Consider the following 14643-nt stretch of genomic DNA (forward strand, 5'->3'; position numbering starts at 1 on the left):
GTTTGATAAGAAAAAGTTAACTCGGTTGGCAGATTTTTATTCTTCATGTTGATGGTCGAGGGTGAAATGAAAAGGTAATTTAAGAGTTGTTCAATGTTCATGATCAAAATCGAATCTACGAAACTGCTCTTAGTGATGTGGGAACGGATGATCAGCTATACTGGAGTAAAGAAAGCACAGGTATGTACACAGTGAAAAGCGGATATAGGTTGCTTCAAGCTCAGAAGAGTTTATGGAGAAGGGAAGACAACGACAGCGTGTGGAGAAAAATTTGGAAAACTAAGGCACCTCCTAAGGTTCTAATTTTTATCTGGAGAGCATGTTCGAATATTCTTCCTACTAAACTGGCGTTGTATCAGAAATATGTGCCGGTGAATGTCACTTGTCCAGCTTGTAACAGGGAGGAGGAATCAGTTTATCATATTCTAGTTCAGTGTCATTTAGCTAGTCAGTGCTGGATGAAAGTATTACACGATGTGCATGAGGGGGAAAATCAAGATTTTATGCAGTGGTTGTCTCATGTTTATGCAGTTACAGAGAAGGATAAACAAGCAGAAATTTTGACTCTTTGTCGGGGTATATGGAAAGCTTGCAACGATCTAGTATGGAATCAAAAGCACACTCAAGCTAATAATTTAGTATCTTCAACATCTCAGTACCTTGGACAATGGATGTATGCCCAAAAATTATCTACTAAAACTCTATTTCAACACTTGGTGGAAGGAGATGGAGGTCAGAAATGGGTCAAGCCGCGGACAAATTTAATCAAGGTCAATGTTGATGCTGCTACTTTTAGTGAACAGAATGCTTTTGGGTTGGGGATTGTAGCGAGAGATCATGCTGGAGGTCTGATTCAGGCGTTATCAAAGTATAAGTAGGAGAAGGTTCCAGTTGAAGTTGCGGAAGTAATGGCAATCAAAGAGGCATTGAGTTGGATGAAGGAGAAACAGTGGAACCAGGTGGTTATAGAATCGGATTCATTGGTCTCAGGGCAAGCAATCGGGAGTAGCATTCCTATGACTTCTCTGTTTGGCAGAATAGTGGAAGACTGTAGGGTGTTGATGTCAAGTTTAAACAAAATTGATTTGTTTTTCGTTTAATGGTCTGCTAACATGGCAACTCATAGTTTAGGAAGAGCGTCGTGTTCATTTCCAGATCGAGTGTTTGATGGGAGGGATGTTCCCATTGAAGTCATGAATGTATTAGCAAGTGATTTAAGTTAATAAAATCCTACTTCTTCGTAAAAAAAAAAGCTATTAACATAGCCTCTGCATTTGTAATCTTGCAATGCTAAAGCTATATATATTTTGTTAAATTTCTACTTCTTTTTTATTATTACTTGTCATTACAATAAATTTTAAAGCTGAATTTTTTTACACTAATGTATGTGTCCCCATAGAAATTAAATCCTCTTTTTTTACACTAATATTTGTCCCCAGGAAATTAAATTCTAGATCCGCCCTTTTACCAAGTAATGAAAATGAGTGGACAATAGAATACCACTTATTTGTGTGCACACGACTGAACTTAAAAACAACTTAGATTTTTACACATAAGTGACGCCGAACTTAAAACAGTTTGTTTAGATATAGTGATTTACAAACAAGAGTTCTGTCATAATCAGACTTTTAACATATGAAGAAAATTATTAGCATACAATACTAGAAAAAGACAAGTACTCCCTAGACATGCAAATATGCAATTATGATGAGAATATTAACGATGCTAATAATAAATGTTGAATATGTGCATAGTTGTTGCCGCACAAAATCCCAATTGCATTGATCCTTCTAGCGTTGTAGAACTAGAGCATGCCCGAAATCACAGGGACGACTTATGAATTGTGTATAGATTGCCCTTTCTAGCCCTGTTTATGTATAACTTACAAACCACGTATTATCCGGATTATAAGCTGAGAAAAAAAAATTGAGGGGGGGGGGGGCGGATTGCAGACTGCCAGACTGTGCACCTGGCTAGTTCTAGTTCTTCGTGAATGTTGATTAGCCCAAACTCGAAAGATCTTTACAGACCGAAAGAGTTGCAAGATGATGATCTTTACAAACTCCAAAGACTTCCTAATGTTAAAACATTGCCATAACCTTATTGCTAAAATTCTCTTCAATATGGAGTGATCAGTTCTAGAAAAAGTTTAATCCGATTTCATAGCCAACTTGACACAGCAAGCATTACAGTATAACAAAAACCCAACATGAGAAATCTACGAACTGACATGTCTATAACTAGATAGTTTAGTGACATTAACAACAAAAAATCACCCCCGTATAATCAGTTTTCACCTTCTGCCATTCCTGCCATTGTGTCGTATAAGGGCTTGTGCAATGTCTCTGGCAAGTAAAACGTAAGGATGCCCCCTACAACCCCGCATACTCCAAACACTGCAAATGGTATACCCCCGCCTAAAACCACCACAAACGGTGCCAATATAGCTCCCATTTGCGCTGCTTGAGTTGCACATCCAAGAGCTGCATTTCTGACCACAGTTGGAAACAACTCCATTGTGTATATAAACAATAAATTATAAGTCCCTGCCATCCCAAATATCCCCAGCACACCGCAAGCCATTCTCACAACTTTCCATGGGCCATTTCTTGCCATTAAACTTCCCGCAAGACAAAACAATCCACTAAACCATTGGGTACCAATCGCTAATGGCTTCCTCCCATACTTATCTAGCAAAATGGCTGTCAATAAAAACGCAGGCATTTCCGCAACTGCATTTACCAGGACAGTGAGGTAAAGATTTGTGTCTAGGTTCACAACATTTAAACTAAGTCCGTAATATACAATTGAGCTGGAAAAACTTATTGCCACGGTCAAAAACAAACGTAGTCTAGTTAATGGTGATTTGAGTACATCCAATATAGATCCTGTGACGGCTTCTTGTTCATCCAATCCTTCTTTCTCTGAATTATCATTGTTTTCTTTATCATCATCCATGGAAAGAGAAACATTATCCGGAAGGTATTTTCCGTTGCACTTGGCAATGTCACGCATTATTTTCATAGCATCATTACTTCTGCCACGAACCATATACCATCTAGGAGATTCAGAGACAAAAGGAATGATGATGCAGAGAAAGAGAATGGAGGGAATAGAAGCGGCAATGTAAAGAGAGCGCCAAGTTTGGAAAATGTAAGCAATTCCTGATAGAATCGCAATGCCACCAGAAAAGAAATAAAATGTGGACATTCCAGCAATGCCACGTTTTGAAGGACCAATGGGTTCGGTTGCAAGAACAAATGCACAAAGGCCTACCCCTCCCGTGCTGAAGCCGGTAAGAAATCGAAGAAGGACGTAGATCCAGTAGTTGGGTGAAAATGCTGTTAAGCAACCGAAGATGGCGTTGAGTATACAGACTATTGTCAGAGATCCTTTTCTTCCCAGTTTTGAGTCAGAGAGATGGCCAAATATTCCAGCACCTGATGAACCAGACAATCTTAGGAAAATTGGACTAGTTTTATGTTTGCACCAAGTGTAATGTAACATTTAAACGACTCTTAGCTGCAAAAGTAGTTATACTACAGCTCTTAGTCAGCTAGCAGAGTTAGATGTGATGTTATGAATCAAAGTCATAATACAGTCCACTAATTTTACTTCCTCTGTTTTCTGGTAATCTAGTAGTGCTGCAAAATCAAATGATTCTATACGACAAATCAGCTATCACAATTGCTAAACCAAAGTACGCAAGTACTTGAATTACATGAATGAATTCATTAGAAACAAGCGTGTGCAAAAATCCTGTATTTCTACAGCACAGGAGTCCAATCCAGCCAAAAGTAATTTTAATTTAATTTGTGTTGTTCCACAGTTAGTGTGGTCATTTCCACATAACAAAAGAAAAACAAAAATAAAAATCCAAGTATATCCATCAGAACCGAAAGGGAATAATTTCTGCACAAGACAACATTTTATTCAAACATTGTAAGCGGGTAGCATATTCCCCTGTACACACTAGGCGCCCCCGGAATCCGGTCTATCTATTTTAAGTTTTAACCCAGTACTTCAATTATCACCATTTTTTATATTCGTCAGTGATTATGTCAATACCTTATTATTATTATTATTATTATTATTTTGACTGAAAGACATAAAATATTATAAAAATATACAAGTCATGTTCCTCAATTAGCACTATTTATTTTGATTATGGGATTGAATTTAGATATTTTCAATCAGAGATGTTTCAGTTAATTTTTTATATACATGACTTGAAAAAAAATTCTCCAAGCATCTTTACAAAATTAACTTTTAGGGACCAAACATTATTTAAAAAAATTAACAACTAAACAATAATATTAAATATTTCATTTAATCAAATTTCTAATTTTAATTTAATTTAAACTAACTCTCAAACATAACCATAATCACACGTGCATCGGAAAATAAAACAAGTGAGTACTTAAATTAGGCAGCTTTTTGGATAGTAAATTTTAATATAATTTTGTAATAAGCTGAAAGTATGGGCGCAATCATAATTTCGTCACTGTGTGTATAATTATATGGTTAGCACTTATCAACTCAGAGTGGTGGGTACAAAATAAGGCAGTAAAACGATAAAGACTAGACGATATTTGTACCTCGTAGTTCCCACTACATATACTCATTTGTTTTTCAAATAAAGCAGCCTACTTTATTCGTATGCACTATGCCAGTTATCATTATCCCTTTATTAAGGGATAAGAAAGAAGGACCGGAAGAGCTGTACATGTTATTTTTGAGTATTTGTCAATATTATTTTCAAGAAAAAAACAGTATATACAGGCTTTATGATTTAAACCCTCTTTTTTCCGACGTTTAACTTTTGTGCATACATTTCTAAAATTGTGTTTGGTCGGGTGAATGGAATGAAATGAATGTAAGTAAAGAAAATAAATGGGAGTTGGAGGAAAGATTTAAAAATAATAATTAGATGAACAAAATTGTTATGATAACAATTCTGAAAATAATAGGGTTAATAAAGAATGAAGCATTCCATCTTAAATTGGGGGTGTTTAATTATAATGTAGGTGGTTAGGAATGGAATGGGTGAAAAAATGAAAATTTTAGAAAATTTAATCATTTACCACTTAAAATCTCATTTCATTCCATTCCATTTCATTTCATTAACCCTTATAAACACAACATAAGTGCTTTCACCACATAGTTAAAATAATAATTTTTTAAATTTTCTTTTTGTGAATAAATATATATAACTAAAATTTTAGTTCAGAAAAAAAATTAAAAATTATTATTTCAACTATATGGTCAATGTAATTAAAAATATGTGCGGAAACGTCAAAAGACATATAAAAAAATAGAGGGAGTATAAAATATATATATCAGCAACTAGGAACGAGACAAATGTTTATTATTAAAAAAAAAAGTCATGAAAAGTATTATAGTATAAAAAAACAAAGCACCAAATGTTATAAACGGATTGGGGAGTTTGTACAGAGCCATAGCTGCTTCACAAGTAGTATAATATAAAAAAAAAATATAGCACCAAATGTTATAAACGGATTGGGCAGTTTGTACAGAGTCGTAGCTGCTTCAAAAGTAGTATAGTATAAAAAAACAGAGCACCAAATGTTATAAACGAATTGGGCAGTTTGTACAGAGTAATAGCTGCTTCAAAAGTAGTATAGTATAAAAAAACAGAATACCAAATGTTATAAACGGATTGGGCAGTTTGTACAGAGTCATAGTTGTTTCATGTACACCATCCATTTAACCTACTTATAAAACCGGGACTATTATTAAAATGCTCATAATTTGAACTTAACTAAATAATATTTAGTGTGTTACAAGATCATGTAAAAAAAAGTAAGAAATTTTGCGTCCAAAGCAGTGCAGTCAGCGACCTTCCTTAAAGAATGATTTCAGAACAACCAAGGAAAAAACCTTTGTTCCTGCTGGCTCCCATTTGTGTAGATTGTTTATTTGTGTGCAGAGCTTGTTTTGTAGGGGGGCGTAAAACGTTGTTTAGACATCAATAACAACCAAAGTCAAATTTTTTAACCAAATCACTCACCTGTCGTGTAATACTTTAATTAGGTTATCATGTTGATAGTTTAATTGCGTAAAATAAAATACGGTCTTCTAATGTGCCCCACTAACTTCAATAAAAATAAACTCTTCTTATCGGTGGAATTCATGTAAATGCAGCGGTCATTAACATTTATTATTCAACTATCAATAAAAAGAACCCATTTTTATGGTAATTAGTGACTATTGTATGCCCATAAAAGATCCCAATAAAATATGCGCCGGGCAGTACAGCACAGGGAATAATACATGTGTAGTGTATTGAATATTTCTGTATATGCCTCCCTGCATCCACATTCCTACTATCCCGTTCTATCTCTATTTTGGAAATTTAGCTACTCGATAAATGAATAAAATCTAGAATTATTATAATAACCAGCTACTTATGTGTGTACGAGGGAGGTGTTTTGGTGCAAAACATATATAATTCATAAAAATTATAGATACAAGTGAAAAACATGAACTCTAACACAATAAATAACGTGAGACAAGATAGGCAACGTAGTAGATGATAAAATCAACGAATTAATGAAAGAAAATCAACATTAACGGTAAAAAAGAAAAGAGTTACCGATCATGCAACCGCCGAAAAACAAAGCTTGCACTAACCCAACTTTGTATTTTTCACCGCAAATCAATCCCCATTCCGACACGGTTGAACTTGCAGTTCCACCACACCACTGCCACGCGCCCTCGTCGAACCCGCAAACACTGGCGGCTGCAGGAGAACATCCTGTTCCTGTTCCTGTTCCACTACAACGCCAGTCCGGTTCACGGTCGGCAAATATCATGATCATGGTGTGAAAAGCCTCCAAAGCCCATGCTAAGCTTGTGAGCACAAAGTGTCTTAATTGATAAGCCCCGAATTCTCCGCAATATTTTTGTAACATGTGGTCTATGTATAGCTTTTCTTGTTCCTTGTCGTCTCCGGTTACCGGAATTTTAATGTCGGGAGGAAGTAACGGTGACCGGAGTGCGGTGGAGGATGATAAGGGGGATGAAGGGCCTAGCATGTTGTGTTGTGTTACTACTGAAATTAGTGTTGTTTTGAAGGAGGAGTTGTACATATATAGGAAGATTCGATGATTACTCGGATTTAGAATACTAATTTCATACTTGTACATATTCTTCTTTTTAATATCATTTTCAGATATTCTTTTGCATTTTTAGGCAAATATTAAAGTGTAGGAGGTTGTTTTTTCATAATATAATCAAGAAAAAGGATAGTTTTTTTATTTAACACCAGCTATCTTGCCAGTGTTGCCCGTGCTACGCACACGGAGTTTAGTTATATACGATCATTTTTTAAATTTTAAAGATATATATTCGTGAAGTTACGATAATGTGTACCAACATTTTTACATCAATATCATCATATGTAAACATTAACAACAAATCATTCGATAACGTCTCTATCCTTTTTCAGTCTTTGACAAAGAAATAGTATATTATTGTAGTCAATTAGTATGAAGAGTTCTATTTTTTATATATAGTTTAAGCACGTTTATAGTATATAACATTAACCACATAACGACAAGTATAATAATCAAATTACTGGACAAACTACCTGCCATTAAAAATTATTGGTCCATTAATTTAAAATTTTGCAAAAACAAGAACAACATCCAAATGTTTCAATTTCACTGTCGTGCAAAATGTTACTGTTTGCAAAACAGTAAACAACAATGGAAATAAAAATCAAACATAATTATTGAAGTTCTGAAATGGAAAAATGGGATAATCTTCATCCAAGATTCCTTGAAACGAAGCGATTATATGAAACTTGAGTCCGCTACCAAAACATTTTACTTTTCCTGCATAATGAAATATAATATAATGTTAATGCAGTATGATTTAATAAAAAACTGTACGTATATGTTGTATGATAAATCATATCTAATAATGGGTAATTATACAATCTACCGACCTTTTTAACTTTTTTGCTAGTCGATAGAGCTGAACCTGGAGTGCCTGCACCATCTGATGGACTGGGAAAACTTATTTGCAATTTTAGATATAGTATAAAAACATTTGTAAATTCAAGAGCTAACAAATATCTTTAGGATATATAGTATTGTAGGTATATTGTGGAATAAGCAGGAAATTTTTAAGATGTGAAACATGAAACTCACATTTGTATAATTTGAAACTGAAGTCCCAGAATCAATGTCTTCAAGCACAGGAGAAGTGCTAACTGGACATTCATATGCATCATGAGCATAATATACTGTGCTGCTAACTAATATGTTATCATCAGTGAGCTCAATTTTAACAATAATTTATCTTCCTGCAATTTGCTTCAAAGGTGGAGGATATGATGCAGGATCCTACAAAGTTACAATCAGTAGACAACTTGATATAATCATAAAAATGGTAACATATGTTTCGGATAAAAAAATTAATTGACACTAAAGGGATTAAAGTACTTTACATTGTATCCTTCAGCCATCAGCTTAGTTACTGTTTTACCCAACAGTCGTTTCACGACACGATCATATAAAATAAAATTAAAAGAATATGTGCCAGCTTCAGCAAGAACAACGATCTTGAACCTGCAATTGAGATATATGAATTGTTGGTGATTGTTTAGTTATACAGTTATTTGTTCATATATACATTTAACTTTACAGATTTATATTGATAAGAGTAGAGACTGAATTTGTTTCTCGATAACCTCTTTTGTGGTACTGGATAATTCTTCTGGTATCTGGCACATCGATACTTTCCTTCGACTTTATAACTTCTTCGTGACAATCATTCTTGTTGCAGCTACCATACCACCAGTTATCACTTTCTTTAACGAATTTAACCTTTACTTTGCACATAAAATTCATCTACATATTCCATTAACATGTTTTAATTTATTACATTCACAAAAAACTCTACTTCGTATGTATGCATGCAGTATTAATCAAATACAGAATGTATTATATGTGAACTTACACATTGATCTTAAATTGGCAGCATATAGATAAATAATACCTTCAGAAAATCAGTAGAAGTTTTCTCACTTAACTCCTTTAGTGTAACTGTTTCAATGACAGGCACCACCTCCTTAACATCTGTCGTAGTTGGAGAAGAAGTTGTCTTGTCAGAAGGTACATAACCTTCTTCGCGAAACCTGATACAAATATGGATAAATGATTTTAAACTCTTTAAAAAATAATTGACTAATCATCTAAGATATATAGATGAAATATAGTTGATGAAAACGAGTGTACCTCTGTCTCATAGCAAAAACAAAATCATGATCCAAATTGATGTATATCTTAGACGCGGGTAGTGTGCTAATCTGAACAGAACCTGTATATACATATGAAATGAAATCATGTTGAGTACATGTTAATAACTTCACACTTTACTACTTTAATATTGAATTTTATAGGACTTACTCTTCCAAATCTTAATCTATGTACTTGACGCTATAACAATTATAGGCTCCTCCTCACCATCTTTAAATCCTGCATTAACCTCTTTAACACGTGCATCAGTAGTCACGGCAAGATTACCCCATACAGTGACCTTATGAGAATCTCTGTATATGTAAGTTCAAGATTATGAAATAATACAATAGCCGAAAAAAATAGAGTTTGATTAACAATAAATATTAGTCAATGAGAAGTCCAGTATAAACCTTCCATCAGTAATCCTGAACTTGCAAATATCCTTCAGACCGTACATAGTTTTGATTTTCCATACATGCTCAAAATCCACTAAAACACCAATCACATCTACATACCAAGACCAATTATATGTGTTGGATTAATAAGTGTATAAAATGAAATAATTTGCGAGACTAATATAAAAACTTAATTTGTTCGACTTATTGATGCGTAAGTACTTACAAAATAGTTTAACCTGTTGAATAATCGGGAGAATCAGGTTTCTCATATGCGTTTGCAACAGCAAACAAATCGCTCAAATCAACAAATTCAAACTTGTGTCTGGCTATCATGAAGTCGTCTTCAACTCTTTCAACATTAGTCGATGGCGAGAAGTTGATGTGAAAAAAATCATGTTGAGGTGATAATTTATAATATATAATATATTTTTAAAACCTAAAGTTATATTAGACAATTATGTTTGGTGCTTTATTTAAATATATTATATATTATAAATTATCACCTCTACATGATTTTTTATGTATATACTACTTTGCAGGTAATTGACAGGCATCTAAAACTGAATTATCTTTTCAATATTTCAGAACTAATAGAAGATTTATCATTAATAATATAAATATTATAATTGGGCAAGACAAAAGATAGGCTTTCGTTAAAATAACTTTAATGTTAAGTAAAATTGTTACATATGGATTTATTTTCTTTGTAAATTAATTCCAAGCATGCATCCTGAATGGCTGTTAAAGAAAAACTGTCATAGAAAGGCAAACTTGTTGACAATAAAATTCTTTATTTATTTTAGATTCAAAAGGCCATCTTGTAAAGATTGGTCCGATCTCTACACTTGAAAAAAAAGATTGGTTTGTATCTAAAATTATTGTTGTACACCTAGCAATTGGATATTTTCACTTTATAATTCACCAACATTATTGTCGTGTTAATACAATTTTTTTTATGGAGATATATTTATCATTGCTGCTATATAGGATTTTCAATAATCGCACAAATTTTGTTATTTAAATGGGAGACATATTAAAACTAATGACAAATTAAAGTTAAGAGGATACAAAAAACCATAAGAAAAACATTGAAAGCTAACAATGACAATAAGTTCACGGATAGAATTTAATATTCGTTCCAAATTCGAAGACTGGATGTCCTAACATTGCAAGACATTTCAGAATTAAATAATAAAACAGATGAAATAGTGTCTTATTGATGAATAAAATAGTAAATTCCAGCTGCCATATCTTTCTTCGAGATATTTCATCATCAAGGTGCGTGGGCAGCAAGGTAATCCATATCCTCCAACCTACACGATATTCTTAAATAATTCAGAAAAAAATCATTGATAAAATATTTGAGTTGTCTTATTGTCTTGCTTAACTACATTAAGTATCGTTCAAAATTTAATGTACCCCTGTCACATGAGGAAAACTTGTGGATCATCAATGTTGATATAAATCTTGATAGACGGCAGATTACCAATCGCATATGTATCTAAAATATTCTAAATCATAGTTAACTCATGAATAGAATAATGCATGTGAACTTTTAAAAATATTGAAAATAGGTATGGAATGCAATAATTTACTTCGAAATACTGAGACTCTGCTTGATGCCAGTATAACTATAACAGGATTCTCCAACTGAGTTTCATACAATGCTTTATAATGTTCAGGAAATGGAGAATAAAAGGATACACGGTGCATATTCCTGTGAATTGTGTAAAGTATAAGGAGTTATAACATTGAATATAAGCAACTAAGACTCACTGAAATAAATCACACTTACCGTCCGTCACTAATATTGAAGCGCATAAGATCCCTTGAACCATGTTGGGTATGCACAGTCCTCATGGCTTCCAGATTCTCAACAACTCCAACGACATCTGTTAATTTAGACATTTATCCATAAGTTCAATACATAATATACTACCAGTTAGTCTTACTAAATCTTATAAGTTACATGTAGAGTACACAGGCTGGTTTTCAGATCCATAAAAATATAAAGAATCGCAAAGCTCGTTCCATGGTGTGATATGAAACTTATGCCTCGGGATGAAGAGATCATTGTTCAGGTCCAATACAACAGTGGTGGAAGCAGTAAAATGGATCATATCCTTCGAATGTACAGGCCTAAACAAACCAGTAGATGGGGAAACATTCATGTTTCTGATGCAATAGATGGTACCTGGAGTAATAATACCAGCAAAGAGATTCCAAAGCTCTGGAGCAACGACCGCGTGCATATGGTTATTCTGGAAATTGAATAACAGAAATGGGTAATGTATTTATATAAAACTAAATGCCACATTTAGAAAATATGATAGTTTATGCAATGTTGTAATGAATCATATTGTAACGAACCAAAATGGAAGAGCTAGTAGTATTGTTCCAAATATACAAATTTGTTGTAACTAACCTCACAATCTAACAAAATCATATTGTAACGAATCAAAATGCCAGAGCTAGTAGTATTGTTCCAAATCCTGGTGACACGAACTCTCAGGAACCAATCGTTCATAGTCTCATTCAAAGTAGACAAATGACTGTGCATCTCCATATCTGCAAAATGTTCAACAAATAATGAGTATAAAAGGCTCCATAAGAAAATACTAATGTGTTTATAATGGCTGTTTTACCGATTGCAAATAAGCTATTGATCAGTGGTAGTGAACCAGGTCTGTGTGATGTTTTAGTATCATATAAATGATGTGATCGTGTTCTATTTAACTACCATCTTCCCACATATCATGATTCACTATTGATTGTTAGGATATTGATTGATATCCTGCATTATTCTGATTTATCTAAACAAATTAACAGCTAAACATTCCTTAACAAATAAACTGATAAGGGGCAATCAGATATCTTTGTATATATTTCAAAACAAAGTTGTTCCCAACACATTTTACCTTCCATTTTTGTATACCTTAAACCACGTAATTAGGTACATTTGCATTGTTTGTCTTATATATGCAAATCGTTATAAATATTTGATTGTGCTAATCATATGGAAATTAAGAAATTACCATATATGACCTAAATTTGATTAGGTGATAAGAATGTAACCTTATTTTGTTAAAGTCCAAAATGTATTATTTATCAATAATAAATAAGTAATAATAAACTTAAATCACGTGATCGTATGTGATCTACATCCATGAGAGAGCTCTCTATATATAATATAACTTCATTAGGCTTCTTGATAAAATCGCTTTACATATTAAATATTAAATAAAAATGTAGAATATTATTAAGTTATTAATAACATATATATATTGGAAAAACCTAATAAGGCATATTGTTTAAGATTATACTTTGAACCTGATCGAACAATTTTAAAATTATTATTTTATATGTCAACAAATACTTGATTCTACAAATAACATGTTATATTTATGGTTGTATTATAATAGTTGCATTTAAATCAATTATAGAGGATACATAGCAGCAGAGACCATGTAGTTCCTAATTATATCTATTTTATTTAATTTATTTAATTTCTTGAAATATTATTTAATTTATACACGTTAAAAATATTTTATGCTTTATCATATTATATATTTCACATTTCTATTATAATTTGTGATATATTTTGTTATCCAAAACTTAATAAGATAACACTTATTTCATAGCTGAATATACTTTTTCCGTTTGCTGTTTTACGATTAGTATTAGACATGAACAGAGTAATGGTAGAACGTGCGAACAAATAACTTCAGCTGTGACAGAAAGCCGTTGATGCAAAGTCCAGGACTTACTACATTGTTATAATAAGAATAAATTTAAGTTGAGGATTTATATTATAAGTTTCATTATGTGTCAATACATACTTGGTTCCATTTATAGTATATCATATTGCCAGTTATTATTAAAATATAATAGTTGCATTTATATCATCTAATATGCAGAAAACACAAAAAATGGATAGGATAAGAAGCAATGGACATCATGTCGTTTATGATTATTATTATGGACCTTAGTTAATTTTTTTTATTATTTCAAATTTTTGAGACAATAGTAATATCATATTGTCTGTTGGGATATAATAGTTACATTTAAAGTATAAAAAGGTAGAAAACACGAAAAATAGAGAGGATAAATAGCAACAGCCACCATATCTATTTTATTTTATTAATTTAATTTCTTGAAATATTATTAAAGATAATAAGATTTAGAATTGTATCATACATCATTTTATTGAATTTTAATTGTTTTATAAGTCTAGATGTGGCTAAAATGTGACTTGTGTTATAGACATGGGTATTAATGAAATATTTGACAATAAAGAATTTAAGATTACGTTATTTCATAAAATTTAATTAGTTCTGTCATTTTCCATCTGATATATTTCACTTACTTCATAACTAAACATCTTGGTACTCATGATATTTTACAATTAGTATTCGACATGAAAGGAGTAATGGTAGAACGTACGAACAAACATATTGGATAAGTATTGTTGTGACAGAAATCCGCTCATGTCAATATATGCTTGTTTCTGCAAATAACATATCAAATTGGCAGTTGTAATATAATAGTTGCATTTCAATCGTAATCTATGGAGAAAACACATAAAATGGATACGAACCAACAACAGACATATTGGATAAGTATTGTTGTGACAGAAAATCGCTCATGTCAATATATGCTTGTTTCTGCAAATAACATATCAAATTGGCAGTTGTAATATAATAGTTGCATTTCAATCGTAATCTATGGAGAAAACACACAAAATGGATACAAACCAACAACAGACAGCAATCAGAATAATGATTATTATGGACTCCAATAAATTAATTTTAATTTATTTAATTTTAATTTATTGATTTAAATTCTTGAGATATTAATAATATCATATTGTCGGTCGTATTATAATAGTTGCATTTACATTGTACAAACATGTAGAAACAGTGAAAATTGGAGATGATACAAATAAGCAGCCACCTAACTCTTTCTGAATATTTTAT

General features: G+C 32.3%; 1 protein-coding gene across 1 annotated transcript; it reads right to left on the reverse strand.

The window, feature by feature from the left end:
* Positions 1-2136: 2136 nt before the first annotated feature.
* On the reverse strand, positions 2137-7164 carry LOC141687166 (organic cation/carnitine transporter 4). Its single transcript, XM_074492349.1, has 2 exons — positions 6617-7164; positions 2137-3440 (listed from the first exon to the last, which is right to left on the reverse strand). Exons 1-2 carry the CDS (start codon positions 7110-7112, stop codon positions 2287-2289), a joined length of 1650 nt encoding a protein of 549 aa, XP_074348450.1. The 5' UTR covers positions 7113-7164; the 3' UTR covers positions 2137-2286.
* Between the last annotated feature and the right edge of the window lie 7479 nt (positions 7165-14643).

This window comes from Apium graveolens, chromosome 9, assembly GCF_009905375.1.
Source record: "Apium graveolens cultivar Ventura chromosome 9, ASM990537v1, whole genome shotgun sequence".
Classification (NCBI taxonomy): Eukaryota; Viridiplantae; Streptophyta; class Magnoliopsida; order Apiales; family Apiaceae; genus Apium; species Apium graveolens.

Bases quoted from the DNA above. Each gene is read 5' to 3' on its own strand.
- LOC141687166 (XM_074492349.1), bottom strand. From the start codon at position 7,112: ATGTACAACTCCTCCTTCAAAACAACACTAATTTCAGTAGTAACACAA. The intron at 3,441-6,616 runs GTAACTCTTTTC...CTGGTTCATCAG, and splicing joins TTTCGGCGGTTGCATGATCG to GTGCTGGAATATTTGGCCAT.